The 27,766-nt window shown below is 40.8% G+C and overlaps 2 protein-coding genes and 5 non-coding genes across 16 annotated transcripts in view; 4 read left to right on the forward strand and 3 right to left on the reverse strand.

Moving 5' to 3' along the window:
• Nucleotides 1-10,058: 10,058 nt before the first annotated feature.
• LOC112275540 (uncharacterized) lies at nt 10,059-15,479 on the reverse strand. 3 transcript variants are annotated; one of them, XM_090246680.1, is made up of 8 exons: nt 14,820-15,471; nt 14,295-14,457; nt 13,886-14,081; nt 13,388-13,761; nt 13,025-13,238; nt 11,521-12,908; nt 11,176-11,402; nt 10,059-11,036 (listed from the first exon to the last, which is right to left on the reverse strand). In XM_090246680.1, exons 2-8 carry the CDS (start codon nt 14,403-14,405, stop codon nt 10,403-10,405), a joined length of 3,144 nt encoding a protein of 1,047 aa, XP_090102806.1. In that variant the 5' UTR covers nt 14,406-14,457; nt 14,820-15,471; the 3' UTR covers nt 10,059-10,402. The 3 variants fall into 3 exon arrangements, with proteins under 3 accessions (XP_090102806.1, XP_024361754.1, XP_090102807.1); XM_024505986.3 differs by having other exon boundaries at nt 13,388-13,776; nt 14,820-15,469; XM_090246681.1 differs by having other exon boundaries at nt 10,896-11,069; nt 13,388-13,776; nt 14,820-15,479.
• Nucleotides 15,480-18,600: 3,121 nt separating this feature from the next.
• Nucleotides 18,601-23,204, forward strand: LOC112276076 (uncharacterized). Of its 8 annotated transcripts, none has more exons than XM_090246437.1 (10): nt 18,601-18,810; nt 19,054-19,161; nt 19,748-19,921; nt 20,113-20,196; nt 20,396-20,427; nt 20,713-20,794; nt 21,041-21,263; nt 21,547-21,762; nt 21,949-22,160; nt 22,371-23,204. In XM_090246437.1, the coding sequence occupies exons 3-10, from the start codon at nt 19,911-19,913 to the stop codon at nt 22,879-22,881; spliced, it is 1,371 nt and encodes a 456-aa protein (XP_090102563.1). In that variant the 5' UTR covers nt 18,601-18,810; nt 19,054-19,161; nt 19,748-19,910; the 3' UTR covers nt 22,882-23,204. The 8 variants fall into 8 exon arrangements, with proteins under 8 accessions (XP_090102563.1, XP_090102564.1, XP_090102567.1 ...); XM_090246438.1 differs by having other exon boundaries at nt 22,383-23,204; XM_090246441.1 differs by having other exon boundaries at nt 18,627-18,810; nt 21,021-21,263.
• A 497-nt stretch (nt 23,205-23,701) lies between these two features.
• On the forward strand, nt 23,702-23,861 carry LOC112276264 (U1 spliceosomal RNA). The gene has a single exon (XR_002967952.1). It is a non-coding gene; the product is annotated as a U1 spliceosomal RNA (small nuclear RNA).
• Nucleotides 23,862-24,541: 680 nt separating this feature from the next.
• LOC112276269 (U4 spliceosomal RNA) lies at nt 24,542-24,676 on the forward strand. The gene has a single exon (XR_002967957.1). It is a non-coding gene; the product is annotated as a U4 spliceosomal RNA (small nuclear RNA).
• Nucleotides 24,677-25,216: 540 nt separating this feature from the next.
• On the reverse strand, nt 25,217-25,331 carry LOC112276272 (U5 spliceosomal RNA). Its single transcript, XR_002967960.2, has one exon. It is a non-coding gene; the product is annotated as a U5 spliceosomal RNA (small nuclear RNA).
• Nucleotides 25,332-26,646: 1,315 nt separating this feature from the next.
• Nucleotides 26,647-26,840, reverse strand: LOC112276279 (U2 spliceosomal RNA). Its single transcript, XR_002967967.1, has one exon. It is a non-coding gene; the product is annotated as a U2 spliceosomal RNA (small nuclear RNA).
• Nucleotides 26,841-27,647: 807 nt separating this feature from the next.
• Nucleotides 27,648-27,766, forward strand: part of LOC112276275 (U1 spliceosomal RNA) — a 160-nt gene continuing 41 nt past the window's right edge. Inside the window, exon 1 of the small nuclear RNA XR_002967963.1 lies at nt 27,648-27,766. This exon is cut by the window's right edge and continues 41 nt beyond it. This is a non-coding gene — a small nuclear RNA (U1 spliceosomal RNA).

Raw genomic sequence — 27,766 nt, forward strand, 5'->3', positions numbered from 1 at the left:
GGCCTCCTTTACAAACATTTTCAATTCTCGTGGGTGTAGTCTATTAACCAATATGGACAATACAAATGATTCTGGTATTTGGTTATTTGGCCATTTTTGAATTATATCCGCTACACGACCATAATATGACTGTACTGCTTCCCTTGGTACCATTCTGCTGTTCATTAATTTTTCTCTAAGACATTCTTGAAAACCAATTGGTCAAAAATGGACTAAAAATGTATTTTTCAATGCCTCCCAATTGATAAATTGTCCCACAGGTTGGCGGTTATACCACTCAAACACTGTGTCTTTTAATTTCGCTGACAGCCATCTGAGCCAAATGTCTTTTCTTCTTCCATTATTGGCTACACACGCCTTCAAGAATTGAGACAAATGTTGATCTGGATCCGCACCTGACAAACCCCAAAAAGTAAGTAATGGCACGACGCTAGTCGTTCGATCACCCACTGCACCTATTTGAACTGCAATCACAACTGCTGGTCCTCCGGACATCATTAAAGATGCCGATGTTTCACTCAATTTCTTATTAAAATAAAAACTGTCTCCTACAAAAGTCTTTTTCAGACTTCCAGGCCTTCCCGATTGACTATTATTATTCCCAAATAATTTTACTGGTTGAATATGAGGTGAAAATGACAGGTTTTGATATACTTTGAATTCGTCTTTATTGGCAAGTAATTTATGCCGATCTTTAGAATCAGTCTTGTTAGGATCAGACGTATTTTCAATTGAGAAGATACCCAGTGGGATACCTAATTCCTCTGTGCCTTCCTCATTTTCTGTTAACGGCTTCGAGAGGTTTGCTCGACTATTAGCAGCCCTCCCCGCGAGTGCTCTTGGTAATTTCTTTAAGGGTATGTACTTCTGAAATATTAGAGGTCGATCGTTTTTTGGATACGATCGAATATGCCGACAGGCATGCAACCACGGCTTAATCCAACTTTATCAATGCTTCTTTTTTAATTTATGATCTTGCTCATTACGTAACAAATTTCTTGCTTGCGATCGCTCTATTCTTTCCTTTGATTACTTTATTCTCTTTGCTGTTAAATTCTCATTCTTAATAACAATACTCTTTTATTATTTCTACTGAGTTTGCTTCCTAATCTCCTTTACTGCTTTGACAGTTAATTCCTAACACTCAATAATGTTGTCAATCTCCGGCAGCAGCGCCAAAATGTGATTGCTCCTTTTAGTTATTCCGGAAGAAATTTCCAAATATAAACCCATATAGGGAGATTCAAACACGGGGAATGACCATGTATATGAGCTCCAATTGTTAGCATCATGCAATTAATTGCTATTGCTCAATGCTTACCATACCGAAGAACACTTAAATTTTCTTCCTACTGTCCACTCTCTCATATCAATACAATAACATCCACAACAACGATTTCAATACGCTGTATAACTCACAAACACACAAGTATATCCCAAACCCTGGAATGAACAACTTCCAATCCACAGAATCTAATCAAGATAATTCCTTCAATTACAATTCCTCTCCGCTAAACTTACAACCTTGCGATAAACAGTGACTAAAAACTTCCATACGTCCTCAATCTTTCACAACAGTTGATAAACAGTGATCCATAAACAACTTCGTAAATCAAACATTAATTCATTAAATCGATTCTCTTCACTAGAATCAATACTAACACAAAAGAAACAAGAAAATTAAGAAGAAGAGATAGCACCAAACTTATCCCCGGCTCAATGCTATCGCAGTCAGGCCCCTGGCTCACAACTTTCACAGTCTCATATTTTCTTCCCCTCTCCCATCCTCCTTATACTACCCCGAGATACAAACTCCAATACTACAGATGATAACTACTTTTCCTGACTATTCATCCATTCTACCTACTGAACCACCTTTTCAATAGTTATCTATCCATGTTTTCACCATATACTAGATATCTACATTCTGAAAAAAACTACATATTCTGCACAACCCAATTTCAAGATTTTTAAGATGTATTTGAGAAGAAGAATGTAGATACTCCTCCGAAACATCATTCCTATGACTGCTCAATTGAACTTCAAGAAAGAGTACAACTGCCATTTGGAATAATCTACAATTTATTTCAAAATGAGTTGGCTAAACTCAAGGAGTATATTGAAGAGAATCTGGCCAAGAACTGCATACGCCATTCCAAATTTCCAGTAGAAGCTCCAATTTTATTTGTGAAGAAAAGAGATAGATCATTGCGGATGTGTGTCAATTATCGAGGATTCAACAAAATCACCATCAAGAATAAGTACTCGCTATCTTTGATATTTAGACTCCTTGATCAGTTGAATCAAGTTAAGATCTATACAAAAATAAATCTACGAAGAGCATACAATTTGGTATGCATCAAAAAAGGAGATGAATAGAAGATTGCATTTTAAACAAGGTATAGACATTTCAAAAACAACGTCATGCCTTTTGGACTTACAAATACACCAGCAGCATTCTAACATCTAATGAACGATGTCTTTTGGGAGTTTTTAGATGATTTTATTGTCTATTATCTAAACGACAACTTAATCTATTCTAAGAACATAGAAGAATATGAACTTCATGTTTGTTGTATCTTACAAAAACTAAGAGATGCGGGACTCTATGCTAAGATAGAAAAGTACATATTTTATACTACTTAAGTCGACTTCTTAAGATACATGATTTCAAATGATGGACTTATGATGGATTCTAAGAAAGTTCAAGCTATTATGGATTGAAAGATTCCAAAAATGATAAGAGGTATCTAATGCTTTTTGGAATTTGCCAACTACTATCGGATCTTGTAGAATAGGTAAATAAATTTTGTGATAAGTTACTGGTTGGTTATTGATAACCTTGAGAATTAGACTTATGGTTAGGTAGTTTAGTTAGTAATAATAGGTTGTTATTGGAACAAATGGTTAAGAATTCAAAGAGTCATAACCTTTGGAATCTGCTAGCCGACAATCCATCTTTTGGTAGGATAAAGAGGTTGAGAAAAAGAAGATCGGAGCCAGACTATGAGAGTCGTAAGTCGGAGGGCCAAACTGTGAGAGATATAAGCCAGGGTAAGCTTGATGCTACCTCTTTGTTTTCTTTGCTTTTATTATTTGCTTATGAAGAATTGTGCTTGAGAGAAGTATTGTTGAAACTATGATTAGAATATTGTGGAATATGACTTTGGACTGACCGTTGTTGTATTACGTGAAGTCTTGCTTGAGAATGCACCGAGCACCTAGCGGTGGAAGGTAAAAAAAAATTACAACAAAAGGTCTTAATAATCTAATAGGATTATAGAAAAATTACAATTAAACGTTAACAATCATAATCAAACATTAAGCAAGCTCAATTAAACTTTATTGGAATTATAAAAGAAACGCAACGAAATCCTTAAGGAAATATAAAAGAATATTAAAGAAAACTTAATCAAACCCTAATAAAAATCTAAATAAACCTTAAATTCTAACCAAATCCTAATCCTAATCCAATCTTAATCAAACCCTAGACAAATCCTAAACCCTAAACATACCCTAGTCAAATCTTAGACAAATCTTAAGCCTAACAAATCTTAATCAATTCCAAATCCTTAACAAATCCTAATAAAATCCTAAACAAACCCTAGTCAAATTCTAGTCAAATCTTAACTCTAAACCCTAACTAAATCCTTAACCTAATCAAACCTTAAATCCTAAACCAAATCCTAATCAAATCCTAACTCTAAACCTTAATCAAATCCTAATCATAGATTTGAAATTTAAATAATTAAAGATTGAACTGTTGATTCTAATTCAAAATTTTTACACTTCTTGGAATTTAAGTTAGCAACCAGCACACAAATTTTGAAGAAAATCGCACTTACCAATTAGTTGATGACCTCAAAACTCCGCTCAGATGTCGGCCAGCCTCTCCTTCTCTACTCTGATGCCAAACTTCCAATGCCAATATCTCTTTTTTCCACTATTCGATTGCTTCCAAATTTTACTTGCATATAGGAAATCAAGTCTTCTATTGATAAAACTAAAAATCTCTCCAATCCAATTGACAAATTTCTAGATATATAAGAAAAGCTTACTGCTCCTAAAAATCCTAAATCCCGAGACCTTAGCCTAGAAAAACCTTCATATGTATCGATCTAGCCATTGGATTGATCTCAAATCTCTTATACAGATTTACAACAAGCATACCAATAAGTTTCTAAATTTTCATCCATAAAAATGCTACAAAAGTTACGAAATCCAAAAATTTGTAAACTGGTTTTATTTCTCAAAGATCTAAATTCACAAAGAACATCACTCGCTTTGAAAATCCCTCAAAAATCCAATACTGATCCAAGCGACATGAAATCACCTCTCAAAAATCCCTCCACAAGTCTGCCCCCTTAATTCGGCTCTTTGATCTCTCAAAGAATCCTTGAGTCACTATTAGAGTACGGTTTTGTGCCTTGGGATCTGATTTCGATCCAAGTTCAAAATTGGTCCTCTTCGGATATCAACTTTCATCTTCTTGAGGTAATTTTTACTAATTTGTACTCCTAACTCCTCCTTACATATGCCTATATCCTTTATTTTTCTAATCTACCTTGTTTTGCCTTATTTATGGCCTTACAAAGTAAATAGAAGCATAATTTGTAAATAGGCAGCATTAGCACCTTTAATTTTTCTACCTTTTGACTAATATCTATTTTTCCAAGATAATTTGCTACAATATTTTTGAAGTGAGATCCTCAAAACATGATATTTTCTTCACCCTTTTCACTTGTTATCCATGTTACATCACGACACCATTTTGGAAAAAATCTGTGACCTTGAGAATTGAGATTATCGAATTGTGTTGTGTTAAGTGAAGATATTGAATTCTATGTGATGAATTGAGAAACTGAATATAATAAGTAAGCTGGAAATCAATAATTGAATATATATAAACCACAAAGAGAGTAAGTGGGAGATGAACTGATAAGAATATGGAAGTATTGTTGAATTGATAGTCGTGGAATGGATTATGTGTTGAATTAAGATGGAAGTAGTAAGCCTTGGTATTTTGTAGTTTGATAATTGATTTTAGATAGCTAGAGTATAGTCAATTGTGACACTAATAGACCCAATTCATATAACCAGTCTTTTTTCGTATTCGAACCTACCTATATTAATTCAATTACTTTGGTATATTTAAGTTTGAACACAACGAGAACAACAGATCTTCAATAAAGACTTCTCTCAAGTTGCAGCTCCACTTACACGTTTGACTTGTAAAGACAAACTTCAATGGAATCAAGAAGCAGAAGTAACATTTGAAGCTTTAAAGACATCCTTTGTTTCTGCACCAATCTTGTATCGCCTTGATTTTTTTAAGCCATTTTTTATGAAAACAGACACATTAGACTTTACTTTGGGTGCTATATTGTCACAAATGGAAACAGATGATAAACTTCACATAGTAGCTTTTCATTCCAAAAAATTTTCAATGGCCAAGATCAACTACGAGAACCACGACAAAGAACTTGCAATTGTGGATTTGTTTCAAGAATGGCATCATCATCTAGAAGGTGCTCCTAGTCCTTTCATAGTATATACAGATTACAAGAACCTTGAATATTTTATATCAACACGTATTTTGAATTGTTACCAAGCCTATTGAAATATATCTTTGTCAAGATTCGAATTCAAGATCACTTATCAACTGGAAAAACAACAAGGTTTATTAAATACACTGTCTAGACGATCTCACCTTGTACCAAAGGAAAGAGATGTTGCTTTTGATTACCAATAGATAATTCTCTTGAAGCTATAGCATCTTCATCTTTGAGCAATGAAATCAATACTAACTGTTGATTCAAATTTTATTAAGCAAGTTCAGTCAAGTATGTCTTTAGATCCTCTTATTCATGATATACAAGAGAATCCTTCAAAGTCTCATGTCACTATCAAGTTTGAATTCAAGGACAATCTACTATATTTTGAGGAACGCCTATATGTTCCAGAAGGTGAAACTCAATTATGTGTTCTTCAAGCTCATCATGACTTTCCAACAACATGATATTTTGGGTACAATAAAACTTTGGAACTAATATCCAGGGATTTTTGGTGGCTCCAAATGTGAAAGACAATGAAAGATTTTGTACAATCTTGTGATGTTTGCTCAAGATCAAAAACTCCTCATCATCGACATCATGGACTTCTTCAGCCATTACCTATTCCAGAACAACCATGGTCTTTTATTTCTATAGATTTCATCACGGATCTTCCAATCTCAGGTTCTTATGACTCTATATTTGTGATAGTAGATCATTTTGCCAAAATGGCACATTTTGTACCATGTATAAAATCTATCACAAGTAAAGAAACAACTAAATTCTTTCTTGATAATATCTATCACTATCATGGATTATCCAAGGATATTATATCAGATAGGAAAACTTAGTTTGTATCAAGATTTTGGCAGATTCTTTTCAAGATTTTAAAAGTGGATATAAAACTATCTTTGGCATTCCATCTTCAAACTGATGGACAAACGGAGCATGTTAATCAAGTTTTGGAGCAATATTTAAGATGTACCATCAACTACCAACAAGGTGATTGGACAACTCTTTTGTCATTGGTAGAATTTGCTTATAATAACACGGTACATTCTTCTACAAAAAAAATACCTTTCTTTGCCAATTATGGTTATCATCCATGACTTGATACTTTTGACTTTTCAAAAGCTGATAATCCTATTGCAAAAGATTTGATAAATCTTTTGTCAGAGCTACATGTAACAATGAAGGAATAGTTAAAAGAATCTCAAGAATAACAAAAGATCAATGTGGATGTCTATCCAAAAGAACAACTATTATTCTACATGGGTGATAAAATATGGTTACTTCGTCACAATATCAAGACCACTTGTTCTTGTGATAAGTTGGACTATCGAAGGCTTAGACCATTTTCTATTTCTACACAAATCAATCCAATTGTATATCATTTACACCTATCGGAGTCAATGAATATCGATCGAGTATTCCACATATCTCTTCTTGAACCATACAAGATAGTGGATATACCAAGAAGAAGACAAGTTCCATCTCCTTCTATAGAAGTGGACAATAATGAAGAATTCAAAGTAGACGAAGTCATAGATTCAAGGTGGTGTCGAAATAAATTAGAATATTTTGTCCATTGGCATGGATATGATATTAGTGAACGCACATGAGAGCCAATAAAAAATCTTGAAATACAACAAAGGCGATGGAGGCTTTTCATTGACGACATCCATCAAAATCAAGATAAAAACCTTCCTTATAAAAGAAATAAGATCTAGGCAAGATAACATTCTACTTTCAATCCTTGTTTGTAGCTTCTTTATAGTTGTAACGTGTTTGGTATCACGACTTTTGTATTGCATCAACTTTTTTAAGGCATTTTTTATAAAAAAAATGCATCACACTTTTTTTGGATGTAATATTGTCACAAATAAAAGTAATTGATTAACTCTATCTAATAGCTTTTTATTCCAAATTATTTTGAGTAATATCGATCAACTACTTAATCTACAATAAATAAACTTCTTGCAGTTGTAGTTTTTTTTTAGAAATGGCAATATTTTCTAAAAGGTGCTTCTAATCTTGTCATTGTTATTGACTTATTTTTTGATTTTCATATAAAAATAATATATATTTCTATATTTAATATATAATATATTATATAATATAATAAAAGCCATGTTATTAGATTTTAATTGATACAAAATATAATTAAATTACTACTTTGAAGTAATTAATTTAAAAAGCTATTATTGATATTGATTTTATATTAATGATAGTTTTTATATGTTTAGAGTCACCTTTATTAGACATTGGAATCTCATTAAATCTTTTTTTTTTTCTTTTATTTGATGTTTAAGGTACATATTACATAATACTTAATAAATAAAAGATTAGATAAAAAAATTTATATAAAAAAGAATAATTAAGCCAAACATATTGATGAATAGAGATGGATGATGAAAATCTCTTTTCTTATTAACCAAAAGTTATGCCCAATAGGCTTCAAGGAGGCTTCTTTAGGCCTTAGTAGGAATTAGAGTTATTTTTTTGGAGCCATTCAAATATTAAAGATTCATATTAATAAATTTAGGATTTTGGATATGTTTATGTTAAATTTTTTGTGTAATTTGGAGGCTTTGTAAAGAAGATATAGGCACTTAAAGTTAAGATGTTGATTTTGTACCTACTATCATTCTTTGGGGCATAGTACATGCATATGAAAGGCTTCTAAAGATCAGATTGTACAATTGGAAATTTGGTTTAAAAGGCTATTTTTTTCATACAAAAAGAAAAAAAATATAATTAATTTTGAAAAGCAATGATTGCTTGAAATCAGTGTATACAAATTGAAGTTTGTCAGTGAACCAATTTCATGAAGGATTTGGTTTTAACCATATCTTAAGCATTTGGATGAATCTTTAGCTAAAACTTTTCATAAATATGTATTATTATGTTATAAAGCTATACACCAAATTTTGTGTTATTTAAATTTTGGATTTTTGAAATATGAAAAAATGGTATTTAGGTACTTATAAATTAGGATTTAGAGCATCTATTAGGAATTCTAAGATGCCAAATGATCTATAGTAGATTTATAATTTATTTTTTTGTAGCAAAGCTTAAGGATAAATATTAAATTATTTAGAAATTTGAAAAAAATTAAATGGTTGGATTAAAAAATATGATACTTTAAAGTATAAGGAAAAAAAATTCTTTGTAAGAAAAAAATATTTTGAAAGGGTTTTGCTACAATTTGGATATTTTATACAAAATAAAGAAATTTTTAGAAGCCAAGACTTTATATATATTTTAAAAATAGAGATATAGAGCTATGAAAAAATTATGATAAAAAGATGGATTTTTTTAAAGAGATTATGGATTTTCTTTGAGCTTATGGAAAATCTAATTTAATCACAAATAATTAGTTATGATTTGGTATAACAAAGGATGTTAAGGCATTTTTAGATGCTTTGAAAAGTCTTAAATACAAACCTTTTTAAATATGTAAGGTTTTTACTATTAAAATATTTTTATATATTATTATGTTTATTTATCTTTTATAATAAGAATAAATTATTTATTAAAGTTTGGCAAATAAATTAAAGCTAAAATCTCTACAGTTAAGTACCAAATGTATCTCCAAATAGAAAATCACACCATATAACACCATGTATATAAATCATAAGAACCTCATATACTTCATGTTAATATACATATTGAATTATTGCCAAACTCATTGGAGCATGTCATTTTCAAGATTTGATTTTAAGATTACATATTAATCTAAAAAATAACAAGATTTATCAAGTACACTCTCTACATGTTCTTATCTTGTACTAAAAGAAAGAGATGCAACTTTTTATCAATGAAGAATGGTTGTCTTAAAGCTTGAGCAATTTTATCTTTGAGCAATAAAATCAACATTGATTGTTGATTAAATCTTTGTCTAGAAAATTTAGTTAAGTATGTCTTCTAATTCTCTTCTTTATGATATCAAGAATAATTCTTTTAAGTTTTATGATATCTCTAAGTTTTAATTTAATTACAACCTACTCTAATTTGAAAGTCGCTTGTATGTTCTACAAAGAAAAGTATATTAATATGTTCTTGAAGCAAATCATGACTTATCAACAATATGATATTTTAGATACAATAAGACTTTGGAGCTAATGCTTAGAGATTTTTGGTGACCACAAATGTAAAAGGCTATAAAAGAATTTGAATAATTATGTGATATTTGTTGAGATTTTGACATGACAAATTTTGAGGGGTTAGAAGTCAACCATATTTTAACATGTAAAAAGTGAAATGTTAAAGCGAATTTCGTTAAACAAATTATTTTAAAAGCTTTATGGTTTACTTTCTTTAGTATCGGACAATTACAGAATAAATTTAAATACACATATTCGAAAATTCTAGCATTCCATACAAAAACCTCTGAAAAATCACTTGACTCATTAAAGATAGATTGGGGAAACCTAGTAAAACAAAGAAATGTAACATTTACAATCAACAAACACAAAAAAATACTCCCACAGAAACCAAGCCAGCAAAAACGAAGAGTCAACCAAACTCATATAAATCACCTGCAGTGTCCAAAATTACACCAAAAAAATCCTTTACCTTCAAAGCACATGCTGCCTACCGAAAAAATACTTGACTGTTATACAAACATGTTCAAACAATCACTAGCAAAACCAGAAATTTATCATACAAAAATCATCCACCCAACTAGAGGAATCATTTTTCCACGGAGACTATTACACTCACAACCCAGAAACATCAACCCTTGTGGAGTTAAAGCATTCTTAGACTTTTTAGGGCTAGGGTATTCTTAGGGCTTGAATTCCGACGTTCGTGTGGGGAGCTGACGGTGGACCAGCGATGGAGTGATCCTAGTACATGCTGGTCTCGCTTTGTGATCGCGAGTAGAATCGGCTGAACGGCGTCGACGACGTCGTGCTCCTCGAATCCACGCAGGTGCCGTCGCCCCTCGGGCTGTCGTTCGCCAATTTCAGACCCGAGGCCAATCCACGAATGGTCCGAACGCTTCGCAGCACGCGTCGCGGCGAGGCGGTATTAGAACCTGATTCCCCACCGATGCTGTCGGGTTGCGATGCATCGCTGAGCAGCAGCGGACAATTTGTTGTTGCATTCGTGCCGTTTTTGCATGATTCTGAGCGGCTGTTGGTTTGCTGGTGAAGGATACCTGGTAGGGTGGAGTGGGTTGATCTCGAAGCCCAGGTTAGGCTGGTGACGGGATGGACCGGAGGAGCGGTCGTATCTGCTGACTCTTCTGCTTGCGACCGATAAATTTCCGGTGTCTGGGTCGTTTTTTCTGTGGAATCTGGAGACGCGGGAGTTGGTATGGGGGAATTTTGATGTGGGTCGTGAATGACAAGTGCAGATGAAGCGGTTTCGTTCTCCTTCACTGCGCTTTTGGACGCTTTGTCCTCCGCAGCTGCCAGTTGCAAGCTGTTCTCGAGCTCTGTGCTTCTTCCTGATGAATGATCCGTTCGTCCAACTCCTCTGATTCCCATGGTTCATCGTTTCGGTCAGCCCCTGCTTGACATGGAAGTGTGAAAGCCGAACGAATTTCTAAGTAAGCATATACTAGTGGAAGAGTGAACAGCGTTTTTTTTTTTTTTTTTTTTTTTTTTTTCATTACCTTTGGGTTTGTTCCTGGATGTCTTTAAGTTTTGCCACAACCTCCTGGTGGCGACATTGCTCGCGCTGCAGCTCGATTTCCAGACTGGCAACTTTATCACAAAGCTGATGCTTCTCAGCGTTTGCATCTCGCGGGCTCGCGGATAGGCAGAGACCTGTTGACGAGCGCTCCAGCATGTCTTGTTCTGACAAATCCCCCTCTTTATTGTCTTCATTGTCATGTGCGGCCTGAACGAGTTTTCAAGTGTCGCGAGAATTCAGTGCACGAGACATCAACAACTCTCAGTGCCAACAGCGTACATTAATTAGACATTGATGATGTCTAATTTTATGATTGAGTGATCACCTGTAGTGCTTGTAATTCTTTCACAAGAGCCTCAGATTCACTTAATCGCACACGCAAGGCTGCCACTTTAGCATTGGCCTCGACGAGCTGTTCGTTCATTCCTGACAAATTACTCTCAAGCTCATTCTTCTCCGTCCTCAATTGCATAACATCAACGTCAAGATTATGACCAACTTCTTCTTGAATCCTAGGCTCCATATCCGAATGCTCCACTCTTAATCTGCACAGCTCCTCTTCCAACTGCGATATCATCACCCTTGCTGACTCTAGCTCCATAGTTATCGCCAGCCGTTCACTTGCCGAGCTATCCCTCTCTCTCTGCTCCTTTTCGTTGGCGGAAATGTGGAAGGTCAAAATGCAATCTAAGGTGGCCGTGAGCTCCAGTAAAAGCTTCAAAATATCTCCACCACTTTCGAGATACCCATTTGTAGCTCGCAAAAGGCTTCTCATCGAACTATCTACCATCTCGTCGTGCCAGCGCACTGACAAGAGAATAGAAGTTTCGCTCGCATTCGTCGCGTCATGGTGCCTGGATGTGATGGGTGTTGATTCGATCTCAGTGGCTTGCGCAAGAGCTTCAATGATATGCACCAGTTTCCTAAGCGCCATAGCAATTTCACCATTGCCAGAAACTGCAGTACCCCCTTCAGAGTTTGCTCGCCTCTCCAGCAACGAATCTAACTTGGCTTGTAACCCAATGACTAACTGCTCATTTGCAGTATTCCTACTTTGCAAAAACGCTAGCTGTCCCTCGGCCACGGAAAGCTTTTCACCAAGTTCCTGGCACATTTGATTCGCTGCCTCAAGTTCCCTGTCCCTCAAAGCCACCGTCTCTTCAAGGCACACAATCCGTAGCTGATTAGTCGATTCGTCGACAGCACCAAACACTGTTAGAGCGGTCTCAACTGAGCGCTCGGGGCTGGATGCTGACAGCGACTGAGACTGCGAATTTGCTAACCGTTCCATTTCTTCGAAATCGTCCATAAGCTCAAAATTTAGGGAAGTGCCGCGTCTGGGGAAGGAATCATTTGATGGCCATTTCTTTGATGATGCAGGTTTCGAAGGTGCTCTCAATGTCTGAACTTCTTCCTCCATAAATGAGAGACGGCTGGCAGTTTTCGCACACATGAAGCGAGCGTTTTGTAGCTCATCGTTCCGCTTGGCGAGGGCTTCCTTGAGCATTCGCGTTTCCTTCTCCAAGTTGAGGATCTTGTCGACCGAAGCATTAGCATCCAAGATTGCCTGCAAAGTCTCTTGAGCGATGGCCTCTTGTGGGTCTGTCGCGCTTTGGCTCCTTCCCAAGGGTCTCCTGCGTGGACTCCCTTTGCTAGGATGATCTTTTCCGGAACCACCCACGTCCTGCTTCACCCGCACCAGCGCTGTGGAATCTGTGAAAAAAGATTAGTTCTCATGAAGGGTTAGGATTTTGATGAAACTAACAATTAATACAAATTTAATTCATTTGGAATGACGAAGGAAATTGTTGATGGGAAAGAGGCTCTACTCAGAAGCTTCTTGCGGAGCAACATGCGAAGACGGTCACACTCCTCATCAAGCTTGGCGATCTTCTTCACGACTTCTGCGTGTTGTTTCGACGCCATATCTGATGCTTTTCTTTCAAGCTCCAGCTCTGTCATACGAACCTCAAGCTCCTTGGTTATCACGTGGATATCATACTTGAGGGCCATGTTTTCTTTCACCACCCCCTCGAGTTGCACCTGGTGATTTCAAACCCAAAGAAACTGAAAGCTTAAACGATGTTCTCGATGATTGGATCCCAGGGGGTTCAAAGTTGTTCTCTGCGCTGCAAAGCTGCTCAATGTGCTGGGTATAGAAGGGATACATCACATTCTTGAGTATTTCTTACCTGCAGAGCTTTCATATCAGTCTCTGAACCAGCCATATTATCCTTTCCCTCTGCTAGAATTTTCGAACGATCCTGCAAGGCGTGAGTGAGAGCCTTGTTCTCAGCTCGCGATTCAATAAGCTCGGCTCGCGTTTGTCCCACAATGTGCCACACTTCCGCCAGTTTGGACTCCATCTCTAACCGGAGTTTATCATACTCTTGAGTCTTCTTCACAATAGTTTCATGAACGAGTTGATCTTGCTCTTCACGCGCGCTGCGAAGCTGCTTCATCGCCTCTTCCAAGGCGCCATCCAGATGCTCCACGCGGTCCTCGCTGGCCAGCCTCTGTTGCAAGGCGCACTCCAGTTGCAGCTTGAATTCGGCCGCCTCATTCTCTGCTCTCTCCCACCCTAAAAAACCAGCATGACTAAGAGCTTGCAGTGTAACCGCAAAACACAACGTTCTAAAACATCTACCACACGACCAAACAGGTGGAGTTCATGGGAAAACCGAGCATACCGATCACAGCCTCCTCCGCGACTTTGATATGCTGCTTGACGAGGTTATCTTTGACAGTTATCTCAGCAAGAGCCTTATTCAATTTCTCATTTGTGGTCTTTTCTTTCTCGCCGTACTTCTCATCTATTTCACGAAGGGTGCAGTCCAATTCTTCTTTCTGGATCCGGAATTGGTCTTCCAGTATCCTGGCGACTTCCTGCACGATGCCACACTTGAGCTCAGAAATTCAAGAAGGATGGCTAGAAAGCGCCGACTGCAGTTCCATTTTCGGTCCAATGCCGATTGATGATCAGGGTTTTGAAGCTCCTGTGCTAATAACAGATGCAAGGACCCGCAGCAGTAATGCTCAAGGAAGAAATCAGACAGCAAGAGAGAGAGAGAGAGAGAGAGAGAGAGAATGATGAGACACCTGCTCGTCGAAAAGCTTAACCGTAGGAGGGGAAATCCCACCTTCCCCAAAGCTATTCTTCTTCGTCCTCCACAGCCAACCCCTCGGTTTTTGCGCGTCTCTCAAATCCATCGTTACTCCTTACTCAGCTCCGTCTCCCGACTTAAATTAATCTATCCTCTCCCTGTAGCACATAAACGAGAACATCATCGTTGCCGCCAGAACGCTTGATTTAAAAGAAAGTGTTAGTTAGAGTAAGCCATTATTGCGTGTGAGCTGGGTCACGTCTCATTCACCCGAAATGACGGAAAACCTCGCCATTTCGCCTAGAATTGAGAAATGTGGAAGAGTGCAACCTAAAGAAAGAATCGTCTACCATTCGAGAGCTGCATGAACTCCCACTGTGCGCACTGACCCTGAGTCTCCATCTCCCAGGACGATGGGGAACTGATTGATTTGAGTTCTCTGGGAGAGTCTAGGACATATACATCGGGACGACAACGTCGTGAGAGCTATATGATGGAGAAGACTAAAAACCAGTCGCACCTTATGCAAAAAATTGAACACATCTCGGCCATTGACATCTAAGCTGCGTGAGCTCGTGGCCGAGGCCGAAATGACACTGGACCCCATCTGTAATCCAGATCTGAAGCTCCATTTCCTCTAGCATTTCAGCAACTCACACTGCTGCTGAAACCAAAATGCTCAACCTGTTCCGCCCTTCCTGCGAGATTCCCGATCGCAAGATTCCAGCAGCCACGATGCTTTTCCCGCATGAATATTGGCAGCTTGATCACTTCTTTGCGGACTGCCCCTCTCTGCACAATCCTCAAGCTAACCACGCCCTAAAGATACTGATTCTGTTGCCGCGTTACAGTAAATTCAAGATCCACATGGGATTCAGAACCTGGAATCTAACGCAAGGTCCGCCTCTATTGGCGGCAGGCTCGCTTTTGCGCAAGCAAGCAACTGAGAATAAGGTTCAGTTCTCCCCGCACACCACAAGACGAAACTCCAGAGAGAAGACTCCAATCCAGTCCAACCCACAGCGATCATGAGAAGCAACAAAACAGAGCAGTGGAGCGGGGCATAATAACAACTAACAGCAGCGCAAGAAACTCAAAAACGCGGAAGGGAGGAAAAAAAAAAAAAAAAAAAAAAATGCGGCCATGCAAGGGGAGAGGGGGAAAAGCCGAGAACGTGGCCAGCAGGAGAGAGAATGCTAGAGCAGGGAACGTCAAAGGGGGGCAACAGCCAGAAACAGGCGGTAGGATCGACCAATAGGTACATGGAGTAGGTCTCGTCTCGCAGGTTCACAATCCCGATCGATCCTACGCCTTCCTCCGTGTCCCGGAAGCTTTTTTGACCCCGAGCCTCATGGTCGGAGCTAGAAATGTCTAGGAAGTCATGAAGGCGTGGTTTAGGGGTGCTAGTGGCGTGGATAGTGGGGACACTGGGCACCATGGATGGATCCGTGGACCCACCGACACCGAAACGTCTTCGGCGCTCATAGAGCGCTGCGCCCAGTCCGGGAGGCAGCCATCGGATATATCCCCTCCCTGCCCCGTCCCGGCGCCTCCGCTTCTTCATCCATCCACAATGTTCTTCATCCACATCCAATTACTTTCATATGACATTCATCGTCCGTTATCATTCGTCTAAATGCGTTTGCGTCATCCGTTTGTTCATTCTTCTAACGGGATCCATTGTGATGGTGGGTCAGGAGTTGGGATTGGGGTCTCGAGTGTGGTTTCGAGTTTTTCAGCAATGGAATTTTGTATTGTGAGATATGTATATGCTTTCTTTCAGGTTGTGGGTTCCTTCCAGTAGTTATCAATCCTACATCAGAAACCAATTCCAAACATCCTTGAAAAGTAAAAACAAGCATTTAGTATTTCTTTATTTGTATGACACACTTACATATGTACAATCAATAGTGTGTCAATTTACATACCACATGTTCCTGGCATATGGGTTTGCAAGAAAAGACATCACATTACTATAGTGGAGTTTCCTGTTAGTCTTCAGTTTTCCATTCTCATTTCTATCTATTTGTAACAGCAAGGGAGCCCACATGTTAGTTCCTATCAAGCTATCTTGGCATTTTATGGTTGGAATGTGCACATCAAAACTTTTGAATCCTGAACTTTAATTCTATTGAAATCCTAATAATTAAACAGATAAGTATCGTGAAAAAGGGCATCATGTATTTTAATCAAACACCATCATAAACTGCAATATATTCATAATTTTTCCATGAGTTTAAAACAAAGTATTCCATTCAATTGTGAGCACATTAAGTTAGCAATATAAGCATGAATTAATCCCACCATTTGTGCATATTGTATAAGTGTACCAAAGTGAAATTTGTTACCACTTGGTTTTCAAAAACGTAAACCTATATTTATTCGTTAACACATTTCGAAACCAAGCTTCTAGAATGAAGCTAAAACTGATCAAGTTTCACATTCAAGTCCTGCGTTTGGTTTGGGTTTTCTATTATTAACTGGTATGGCATCGGGTGTGGGCTGTGCTTTGACTTTAAAGTATACTTCCACAGAAGTGGGAATCTTTTTCTTTCAACTTGGCTACCTTTTGGAAATTTGGAGCCTAATGCTCATCCATCTAGTGGATGAATGTATGAATGAAATATAGTGTTTTACTCCTGAACCCTCAGAGAAAGAGCAGAGAAATACAAAACCATTTGACGTTACTATCAATCTGTGATTTAAAAGCATAAAGCACTCTGATTATTTATTTATTTATTTATTTGGTCGCATCTAATTTTATGTTATCAAAATAAATTCATAATCAAAAAAGTTATTGCCGGTGTTATTTGTGTGTTCCATTTCAGGTTGCTTTTAGTGAATCAATTCGAGTAAATTGGATTTTGTTCAAAATTACTATTTGTATTTCTCGTACAATTTTTTAATTGGGTTGAGTTGTTTGGTAGAATGTTTAAGGTTAAAAAAATAATAATTGACTACTTATTTATAATTGTAATGGAATGCATTAATGACTCGAGAGTAATTTGTTTTATAAAATAATAATGGACTCCAGAGCATCATGTTTTATTTTTGTTGTTGTTGTTGTTGTTTTGTTTTGTTTTGTTTTTTTTTTTTTTTTTCTGAAAAATGATATGCAATGAAATTTATACCATATCATGCTAGAAAGATTTCAATCATGTTTCAATATTCTATACATCATTTCATTACTAATTGATTACAACAATAGTTATCAATGACAATTTCGTTTTTATAATTTTAGATAAAATTAACTTCCCTTGCATTTAAAAGAAAAATTTGCGTTCTGTATTTTTATTTAAAGTTATTTCACAAATTCCTTGTAAATATATAATTTTGTGTATAGGGATCCAAGAATGTTTCCAAAAAAACATATACATAATCATATCCTTTTCAGCAAGGATTATATTAATCAAGATTTTTTTTAATTTGATGTGGGTTTTTACTATTTGTTGTGTCTTAAATGCAAGCTTTCTGACTACCATCATTTATCTGATGAGACTTGGATCCTAGAGTCTATACTTTGTTCAAATTAGGTACATAATACTCAAAAAATCCTTGTCAAGGTTGAATAAAAAGGTGCCCATTTGATTAATAATAATAATAATGCAATGCATGTTTTGAATTTGGCACATGCATGAATTTATCAACCATTCAAAAAATGATTATATGGTATTTATACAATTATACAAAGTTTAAAGATTTTTCACTCACTAACTCTAGTTACATCAACACAATTAGAAAATATTCAAACTGATGTACTCACAATCTCTTTCAGTACTTTTAAAAATAACAAAGGTATTATAAATTTCAACTTTTGGATTCAGACATTTTATTTCACAGCAGTATTTGTGCATACATCAAATGCGTGAAAACCATGTTCATCTCAAAATTAAACATTAATTATGGTTATCCTTAATTTTATTCAATGTCATAAATCGACCAAAGATTCCCAAAAAAATGAAAAACTTTTTGAAATAAAAATAACTCAATAAATTAAAAAATAAATAAAAGGAAAAAACACCATCATTATTTTTCTTTATTTTCTGTCAAGCACGTAAAATTTTCCTAACATTATTGAACAACAAACCTACACATACAAAATCGCATCAGCAAACGGAATACGAGTCCCTAATCTTACCGTGGCAGCACGGTGGTGGGTCGCATCCAGGAGAGCTTATGTGACAACCACGTCACGTCCGTCTAGCGTGACGAGGATGCCAAAGTGGCAGCCACGTCAGCAACCCGTTGTGTATAGAGTGCTGAGTTGGCGGACACCCAAATGTTGTGACACTCAACGACGAAGGCGACCGAAAACAAGACCCAGAGTGACGAGAAAGCAATCGTCGACCAGCCTCTTGCTCTCTCCTCGCGATTCCTACACCACCCTCTCGCACCTCCGATCCTGCCCCAAGACATGTTCTAATTCACCTCCGCACGCTCGTGCTTGATTCCCCATCTCAAGACCTCACGGCCGAGCTTCGTCTCGCTCAACTTGGTTCGCTATGTCTCAGGTTAGCCTTACTTGTTCCCTCGCTGTGGGGTTTTCATGTTTCGATGCCCAGCTCGTTGGGGTTTGTGAGTCTTGCACGATTCCAGTGCCATTGTCGCTGTTAGTGATTTTTTTCACAACTTGGGGTTGACTGTAAGTGTTTGGGATGTTGGGTATTTGTTGGGTGGTGTTGGGTATTGTGATGATTTTTTGCGTTTAGGGTGAAGTGAAATGTTGGATTGATGTTTGGTTTATGCGTGGGCAGGCTGGTGGTGAAGATCTCAAGGCGAAGCTTGAGAAGATAAAGAAGCAGCTCAGTGCTAGCTCTGGAAGCGTGCTTCTGCAGGGGCCGTTGCTTAAGCGGTCGGAGACAGTGAGTCTCTCTCTTTTTTTATTTTACATGTATATTTTTTTCCCTTCCTGACATTGGGTCGATTTTCGTGTTTGGAGTATGAGGATTGTATTACTAGTTGCAATCATAGATGTGTCACAGAATATTCCCTCACTCGCCTAGGATTGATTGATTGTGTACTTTGTGGATTGAAGCTGGTGAATCAGCCGTGACATTAATGCTGTGAGTAATCACCGCCAATACTATGGGCTTTGTAGGGACGTCCAATTGCGCAACGCATTCTGATAATCTTAGCTTGAGTATTAAGGCGTAGCACAAAAATGCATATTCTTCCATCTTCAGTTTTAATTTAATTTGCTTCCGTGGTATTACCTATTTATTAGAACAGTGCGAAGTAGAAAATCTTGTTGAGAAGATTAAGCTTGCGTATTGAACTGGCAATAGATAGCGTCGAACCTCGTGAACAATTGGATGTCCCTGCATTGATGCAACAACATGGAATGCGATTTTGTCGCACTATTTCCAATGGGATGTATGTCTGAGTAGTATTCATGCAATTCGTCAGACGCTCACTGAAGGAGCACCTGTTTCTTGTCCGACACTGCAGTTGACGTGGCTGTGTACTTCCTGCTGCTGTTATTCGAGCACATTTAGCAGATTGAAGAGTAATTGCATAGTCGTGACACTCGAATGTGCTGACTAAGGATCTGTGTGAGCAGCTGCGTAAATGGAATCAGCGATGGTTTACGTTAGATCCTTCAACTGGGAGGATGGAGTACAGGTTAGAATTGGGTCGTTATTTTGATTGTCTGTGTTCAACAAAGAGTACCAGCTTGAGATGACCCATGTTCCTTGCCGCCCTTCGAGTGACAAATCGATAATTCGTGCATTTGCATATTGTAACGACAGCTATAACTTCTGACTTTCATTAATTATAGGTTGCTTCTCGTTGTTTTGTTTGGATGCGTGCAGGTTTCAAAGAAGTGATCCATCACCAAGAGGGCTAATTCATTTTGATGCAGACAGCACAATTACCGTCTCACCTTTGAATATCCAGTAAGACTTCGGTGCAAGTGCTTAAATAACTTTTTACATTACTCGTCTGATCGTGGGATTTATTGTTGACCATAACATGTCATTGTGAATTGTATACTCACTAGCTTATACCGATGGGTATTTTTGAATCGGAACTATTTTAGTATCTGTAAATATTACGAACTCTGTGACATGCCAAACTTCCGGCTTGATTTTGCAGAGGAGACAGGAAATACGACGGATGTTGCTTCTGTATCCTTGATATCAAAGCGTCTAATGGAAGTGAAATTAAATTTGTTGCATAAGATAAAAAACTTTTAGTTCAGAATGGCGATAAAATAGGTTTGTGGTTTTGGTAAACTAAAATGATAACAAGTAACTTATTACTTAAGTGGTTAAAAGGACTAGCCAGTAGTTCATTGGGTTTGCTTACGAACGGTCTGTTCAAGTGATTTAGTTTCCTCTGTTCCACGTGTGTTCTGGTTATGCAAGCGAATGTAATGTGCGGTTTGCTTAACTTGCATCATTTTTGGATAGACATTGGCACCTCCCAGAAGAAAGAATCATTCCTTTGTGCAGAGACACCTGCTGCGGCGAGAGCTTGGGTTGCAACCTTGAGGTGAGTGATTTCTGATAGTTTGCGGTGTTCTTAATATGTAGCCATGTCTTGCGCAGTAGTATACAATTATATTGAGAAAGCAACTTTTATGTAAAGAACCAATCACCCTGTATCTTTTAGGAAGAGAGCATATATATATATATATATATAGATATATGTGTGTGTGTGTGTGTGTGCAAAAACAATTATGCATTCTTCTTCAAGTTGTCTAATTTTTTGCACATAGCACACTTGCGTGAAATACAGGGCTGCAGCGCTTGTGTTAAAGGCACACAAGGAGGCAGTCAATTCATTGAGTGGAAATGGCCATGCAAAACTTGGAACAGTGGCTGCTTCAGTCGCTGCTGCGAATGCCACAGCTCAAGAGGCAATGAAGGATGTGCAAGCGTCCTTCAGGCCATCTGTTGCAATCCCACAAAGCTCGGCACTTGCTGCTAATAACAGCGTCGACAACTCAATCATTCTAAAGGTCTGATATGCTGGAAATCGGTGGTAATTTTTTTTGTTTCATCGGTTGTCGTACTTTATTCCTTTCTTAATTCTCAAGTTTTAGTTGACAGACCTCTGTGCTTCTGCAATTTCATCCAACTTAGATAAGACCATATCATTCCTTTGGTAATCGTTGTAATGGAAACTGCATTTTTAATGCCATGGTTTGCATTATGTGCTTTGTGGGGATGTATCGATCTGTTGTTATCTATTTTTTTGCATGTTAAATTCTGTGGGTTCATAAGTTGTGCATTGATGACCAGGAAACATTGCGAGTAAAAGATGAAGAACTCAATCAACTTCAGAGGGACCTCAGGGCACGAGACCTGACCATCAAGGAGTTGGCTGAACGACTTTCTGAAACGGCTGATGCTGCCGAATCAGCGGCTAAGGCCGTTCACTATGTTGACAAGGAACGTCAAGTTGCCGTGACAGAAATAGAACACTTGAAGAAGGAGCTACAACGCGCTTCTGATGAGGTTTCTTTAATTGTCTTGTATCTGCTACAGTGTGGAAGACAGTGCCAGCTCTATGCGGTTTTCATGGGGTCTTCCAGGGTTGAGTCTCGTCTTAGATAATCGTTTGAGCTCTCTTCGGTTTTGTACATTCTTTGAGTGTAACTTTGTAAGCTAATCTGATGTGATTGATTGATTGTTTGACGACAGATCAAGGCAGCGGAAGAGAAGGTTGTAGCTGCCAACATGATGAGAGATCTTGCATTGCAAGAGGCTCACAGGTGGCGAGTTGAGTTAGGAAAGGCCAGAGAGCAATGTGTCATCATGGAGGGTGCTGTTCAACGTGGTCATGAACATGCAAGACAACTGAAAATTGCTCACGAGCAACAGCTTGCGAGCCTCTATCAAGCACAGGAACCTAGGTTTAAATCTTCCTCTAGCTCCGCTTATTTCCATGGACAGGAAACCGCTGTTAGCGCTCAATTATTATCAATAATCGTTGACTAAATTCCTGCTGCTCTCAACAGCCACCTTGGAGTTTACCGCCGTCTTGTTGTATATTCAAATTTGATTCAGGATGAGAATTACTACTTTTTATACTGCCAAGTTTCTAAGGACTGATCTGTCTTCAGTGTCGTGTGCAGTGCTGCAGGCACCCAAGTGAACTTGAAAGCTCAGGATGAGAGGCCAGCAACGGCAGAAACTATGACGGACTCCGGCGATGTTGCCGTGGTTGAGCCTCTTGCAGTGCCCATTCCAGCAGTAGCCTCTGCAGCCGAGAATACAGCGAGCATAAGGAACGTACAGGAGGTCACACAGACACCTCCACAGTTACCATCCTCTGCACCCCAGGTTGCTGAGAACATTGTTCATCCAACACTGCCTCCAGAAAATGTCATGAATCAAAGCCCTCCCGTCATGACAGTGGATTTACCTCCGCAGGCACCTGAGGTTGGGAACAACATCGAACACAGTAGTCCTTTGGCGGGTGCACCGCCTCCAATCGAGCACACCCTGCCCCATGGTGCATTCCAAGGCGAGGAGGGACAACCACTGGTCGAAGAAACGTCCGTTGAGTTTGCAACTCCTGCACCCTCTGACCAGAACCAACTATCGAATCAAGGAACCCCGTCGACAGCATAAATTCCAATGGACGAAACAGGAGCACATGTAACTGACCCACAAATCATTAAAAAATGATTGATAACAATACACGTGTGTGTACCCTGTCGCTCAGTTCTTACCACTAGGTAGAATAGGGTTTGCTGCAGTATTAATAGTGTGTGAGCTTTAATAAGTGATTAAGTTCAGCACCTCCGTGGTTGGGCATAGAAAATATCAAAGACTTGCCTCTAAACTGGTATTGACAAGTTCTTACCCTCAGCATTTTCAAATAACAAGTACGTTGTCTACTGTAAAAACATGACACTCCACTAATAAGACACGTTGAGCAACCTGAATAAAAACAGTTCTAACGTAAAGAACACTCAAGACCCTACCACAACACATCTTCGCTATGCAGAGACAAATTCCAGCTTTCCGAACTTGACATCATACAGCAAACACCCTTTCAACAAAACGCCAAGAAGCAGCAATTCAGTCGGTCACCGTTAAGTACATTCACCACAACGTGGGTGCGTGTTTGGTTGGTTGGTTGGTTTATTCTTTCTTCTTTCTTCTTCTTCTTCTTCTGCCTGTTCTTCTTCCAGTGAGCCAGTGAGTGTTGTATGATGTTGGTGATGGTGCGGGTATGGGGTTTGTGGGGGACAGGGAGCAATGGGGTGGGTTTGAGGCGAGATGTTGGTTGTAGCAGGGAGGGAGAGGGAGTGAGAAATGGAGGTGGAGGCGTGGTGAGGGGGCGGGGGGAGAGCAGGAGAGCGAGGGTGGGTGAGAATGTCCCACACGGGTTGGAGCGGCGGGGTGTGGGTGGGTGGTAGAAGCGTGCGGAGGAGCGATGGGGAGGGCACTTACCTGGGCGGGGTCGATCCATGATCAGGAAGGTGGATGGCCTAGAGGAGCCCGGCCCATTGCACTGACGGGGCGGGCGGCTCTAGTATCTCTCTACGGAGGGCATACACGTCGTAATTTGTGGCAGTGGGGGCTCGCGTTCGCGCGGCCCCCGCCCAAAGCGTAAGCCGAAACCGGAGGAGACTAGGTGTGTGGGTGTGTTTCAAAGTTGTGAGTGTCCGAGAAAACCCCCGCATTCTGCGATGGCCGCCGCATACACTCGCTCCTATGATTGACAAAGCGAGTGAGCGCAACAACGAACCGCGCGTGCGCCGCCGTCCCGATCGATGGTCCAGCGAACACTCGGGGCACAGCTGCTGTGGCAGTGAGCGTTGCTCCGCCGCCCTCCCCGATCGATGGTCCAGTGAACACTCGGGGCAGCTGCTGTGGGCAGTGAGCGTTGCTCCCGCGCGGGGTAAGAAGGGCGATTCCACGCCCGAGTCGGATCGGGTCACAACCTCCTCCCTCCGAGGCGCGAGCTGTGAGGGAGGAGGGGCGATGGGCGTTGGATTTTGCGAGGCGCACGTCTGACCCCGATCTCTCTGACTGTGCCGATGAGAGCGCAAATGGGATGAGGTTACGGCCTAGCGCACAGGCTGGTGGTGCAGCGAAGGGGAAGCACGCGATGGCGGGTGAGGGGCGTGCCAATGGCAGTTGCGCTGCACGGTGTGTCGCCTCCGGCAGCGGCGCCTGGTGACGATTTAGTGGTGGGTCGGGGGCAGATTGCCCCATAGCGATGGGAGGAGACGAGCCCCCGGGGGAGGTACATGCGGGGGGAGGCGGGGAGGGAGACGACATCTTTGCGCTTGGGGCAATGACGCAGTTAGTGAGGCAAACCCGAGACGCGTCAATTGCTGGTTGAAAACTATTTCCAACCCCCCTGCGGTGCCCGCGAGGGCGCCCCAGAATTTCTGGAAGGTCTGGCGTAGGCCGGGACCTCACAAAGCACAAACCCCAAACAGGATGGCTCGGAGTGTGCGCAGCCCTGTGTCGCTCTCCCCTCGGATCTGTGGTTTGCGTCGGCAGCGGCGGCGGGACCGTGGCCCCGCGCACTGCCGGGGAGTGCAGGTGGCACACAGCTCGGTGACGAGCCAAGTAGACGACGCCGTGAGCGCGCAGCCGTGTGGGTGGAACCGAGCGTGGGCCTGTGGTGCGTGGTCCGGGTGTGCTGCCGCCGGCGGACGCGGCGTTTGTAGTCCAACGGTTAGGATAATTGCCTTCCAAGCAATGGACCCGGGTTCGACTCCCGGCAAACGCACGCACGCGCGCCCCTTTTCTCGCGGCATGCCATGCCCACGGATGATGTGTGGCCCGTCGCCAGCCCCTCCGCGGACCGCGAGTCGCCGCTTCTCTCCCACTCTCGGGTGTGGCAGGAGGCACACTTCTCCAACCCACACCCACGGAGGCCCTGCCCTTGTGCCCTTGTTCTCCGTGCTACCCATACAATCCGACTTCGTGCTTCCAATTGGTGGGCCCCGCAAACGGGGCAGTCCAAAAACTCTGGCTATGCCGGTCGTTGCGCCCAGCGCACGGTATTCTTTAGTAAAAGGCGAAAGAATAGTTCGCTCTGTGCTGAGCGCCCGGCCCCATATCTCCCCCGCCCAAACATCCACGCTCTTCTACGCATGCCCTGCCCCTTCTTCCACCCAACCGTATGGGACCGACGCGTGCCCTGCCCTTCCTCCGCCCACTAACCCGACGTGCAATCTGTATCCCTCTCAACTTCCCACCACCGCTGTATGTTGATGTTGGAGTCAACCATGGGTGTTCCTGGCACAAAACCATCCCATCTCCCTCAGATCCACTCAAATCCATGGATCAATGGATGAACACAATTCTAAGAAACGGGCAAGTGAAGAGAGAAAGGGAAATCTTGAAATTTGAAGCTGTGTTCTTTCAAACAAACAGGAAATCATCGTCATCGTCATCATCATCACCACCATGAAAACGACAACAGGCTATGAGAATGAGAATGAGAAGGAAAAAACAAAACAAAAACACGATAAAACAAATCAATCAACCAATAACAAGCATGCACTGGTACATAAAAATAAGCACAGTGACATCTGTGATAAAGAACGAGAACGCGTATTTCAAGAAAAAACACAAAAAAAAAAAAAAAAAAAAAAAAAAAAAAAAACACAATAATAACGACATCAACAATAAACAAAATAACAAAATCAAGTTTTCATAGATAAGAAATGAAAACTGCAATGCCGAAAAATAAAGCTAAATAAATAAACAAACAAACATACGCCACAAACCACAAAACAAATTCCACCAATACTCAAGAACACAGTTTTTCAGACAATTATGTAACAATACCCCAAAATTAATAACAAACACACAGAAAAACACGAAAACAAATCGAAATACCAAAATGTAACCAAACTTGGTTAGATTCATTTTTCTCGACATTTTGTGTTTATTGTTATTCATTCCTTTATTTGCTTCCCCTTGCTGCTGCTGCTTCTTCTTCTTCGTCTCCGTCTGTGTTTTGTTTTGTTTTGTTTTGTTTTGTTTGTTAGTTCATTCATTCATTACGTCATGCTTGCATGACGTGTGTTTGTAGAGCCCGGGCACGGCGTTAGTTGGGATCCACCTCGTAACTGAACAGCGTCCAGGGGTGTGGGATGGGCTGGCGTGGGTTAGCGGGGGAAATACAAAAAAGCGACGGGACGACGGGACCGCGTGTGGCTGACAAGGTGGCCCCCGCGGGGTGGGGAGGCGGCGTCCAACTCAAAATCGAGCGTCACCAGCGCCAGCACAGGCGGGCCGTGGCAAGGCTGGTTGGCTCTTCCACCCATCCCCACAGTCGACGTTCGGGGTCCACTGACGCGCACACTCTTTCCAGTTTCGCTCTTTGCATTGTAGAGGGGGCCCTCCGGGAAACGGAGGGAAATGGGCTGCGCCGGCCGAGGAGGTAGTGCAAGACCAAGGCGACGCGCGCTGGCCCGGGCAGCAAGCTGCCGGATGGGCCCGCACCCGAGATAAATTAGATTAATATCGTGAGGCTCGATGAGCCTCGTATCAGATATTAAACTGATAAGAACAGATACTACACTTGATCTTAGCCAAAAGGCCGAGAAAGGTATGCCTCTTCCCTCCCGCCCCGCCCTCCTTCTACCCCCACCTCCGCCCTCCCTCCTGCACACGCTATGGGGCATTCACCACCCACCCACTGCCACTTCAACATATCAACATACTCGCCACACCACCAAATCAAAGTCCCCGCCCTCCAAATCATCATCGCCCCCAGGCTCTCTTGCATTTTGCAACCACACAACACCAAAACAACCATGCTGAATACCGTGGTTTTCTTGGTTTGAAGACTGGAAAGGGTGGGGGCTCCACCGGTGCTACTACTCATGGTCAAACAAAATACCCCAAAATATGGGAAAGCGTGGCATGTAGTTACCTAGGGTATATTCATGTGAGTGTCTTTATTTACATATTTTTTTACTTATTTATTTCATTTTCGATGGACGGATGGACGGACGGACGGACGGACGGATGGATGGATGGATGGATGGATGGATGGATTGATTGATTGATTGATTGGTTGGTTGATGCGTGCGTGTTTGGTTGGTTGGTTGGTTTATTCTTTCTTCTTTCTTCTTCTTCTTCTTCTGCCTGTTCTTCTTCCAGTGAGCCAGTGAGTGTTGTATGATGTTGGTGATGGTGCGGGTATGGGGTTTGTGGGGGACAGGGAGCAATGGGGTGGGTTTGAGGCGAGATGTTGGTTGTAGCAGGGAGGGAGAGGGAGTGAGAAATGGAGGTGGAGGCGTGGTGAGGGGGCGGGGGGAGAGCAGGAGAGCGAGGGTGGGTGAGAATGTCCCACACGGGTTGGAGCGGCGGGGTGTGGGTGGGTGGTAGAAGCGTGCGGAGGAGCGATGGGGAGGGCACTTACCTGGGCGGGGTCGATCCATGATCAGGAAGGTGGATGGCCTAGAGGAGCCCGGCCCATTGCACTGACGGGGCGGGCGGCTCTAGTATCTCTCTACGGAGGGCATACACGTCG

Source organism: Physcomitrium patens, chromosome 23 (genome assembly GCF_059467195.1).
Source record: "Physcomitrium patens ecotype Gransden chromosome 23, ASM5946719v1, whole genome shotgun sequence".
Lineage (NCBI taxonomy): Eukaryota > Viridiplantae > Streptophyta > Bryopsida > Funariales > Funariaceae > Physcomitrium > Physcomitrium patens.

Bases quoted from the DNA above. Each gene is read 5' to 3' on its own strand.
- LOC112275540 (XM_024505986.3), bottom strand. From the start codon at position 14,405: ATGGATTTGAGAGACGCGCAAAAACCGAGGGGTTGGCTGTGGAGGACG. The intron at 13,777-13,885 runs GTATGCTCGGTT...CTGGTTTTTTAG, and splicing joins CGCGGAGGAGGCTGTGATCG to GGTGGGAGAGAGCAGAGAAT. The intron at 11,037-11,175 runs GTAATGAAAAAA...CATGGGAATCAG, and splicing joins ATCCAGGAACAAACCCAAAG to AGGAGTTGGACGAACGGATC.
- LOC112276076 (XM_024507060.3), top strand. The intron at 19,162-19,859 runs GTGAGTCTCTCT...CTGTGTGAGCAG, and splicing joins TGCTTAAGCGGTCGGAGACA to CTGCGTAAATGGAATCAGCG. The intron at 21,763-21,948 runs GTTTCTTTAATT...GTTTGACGACAG, and splicing joins TACAACGCGCTTCTGATGAG to ATCAAGGCAGCGGAAGAGAA.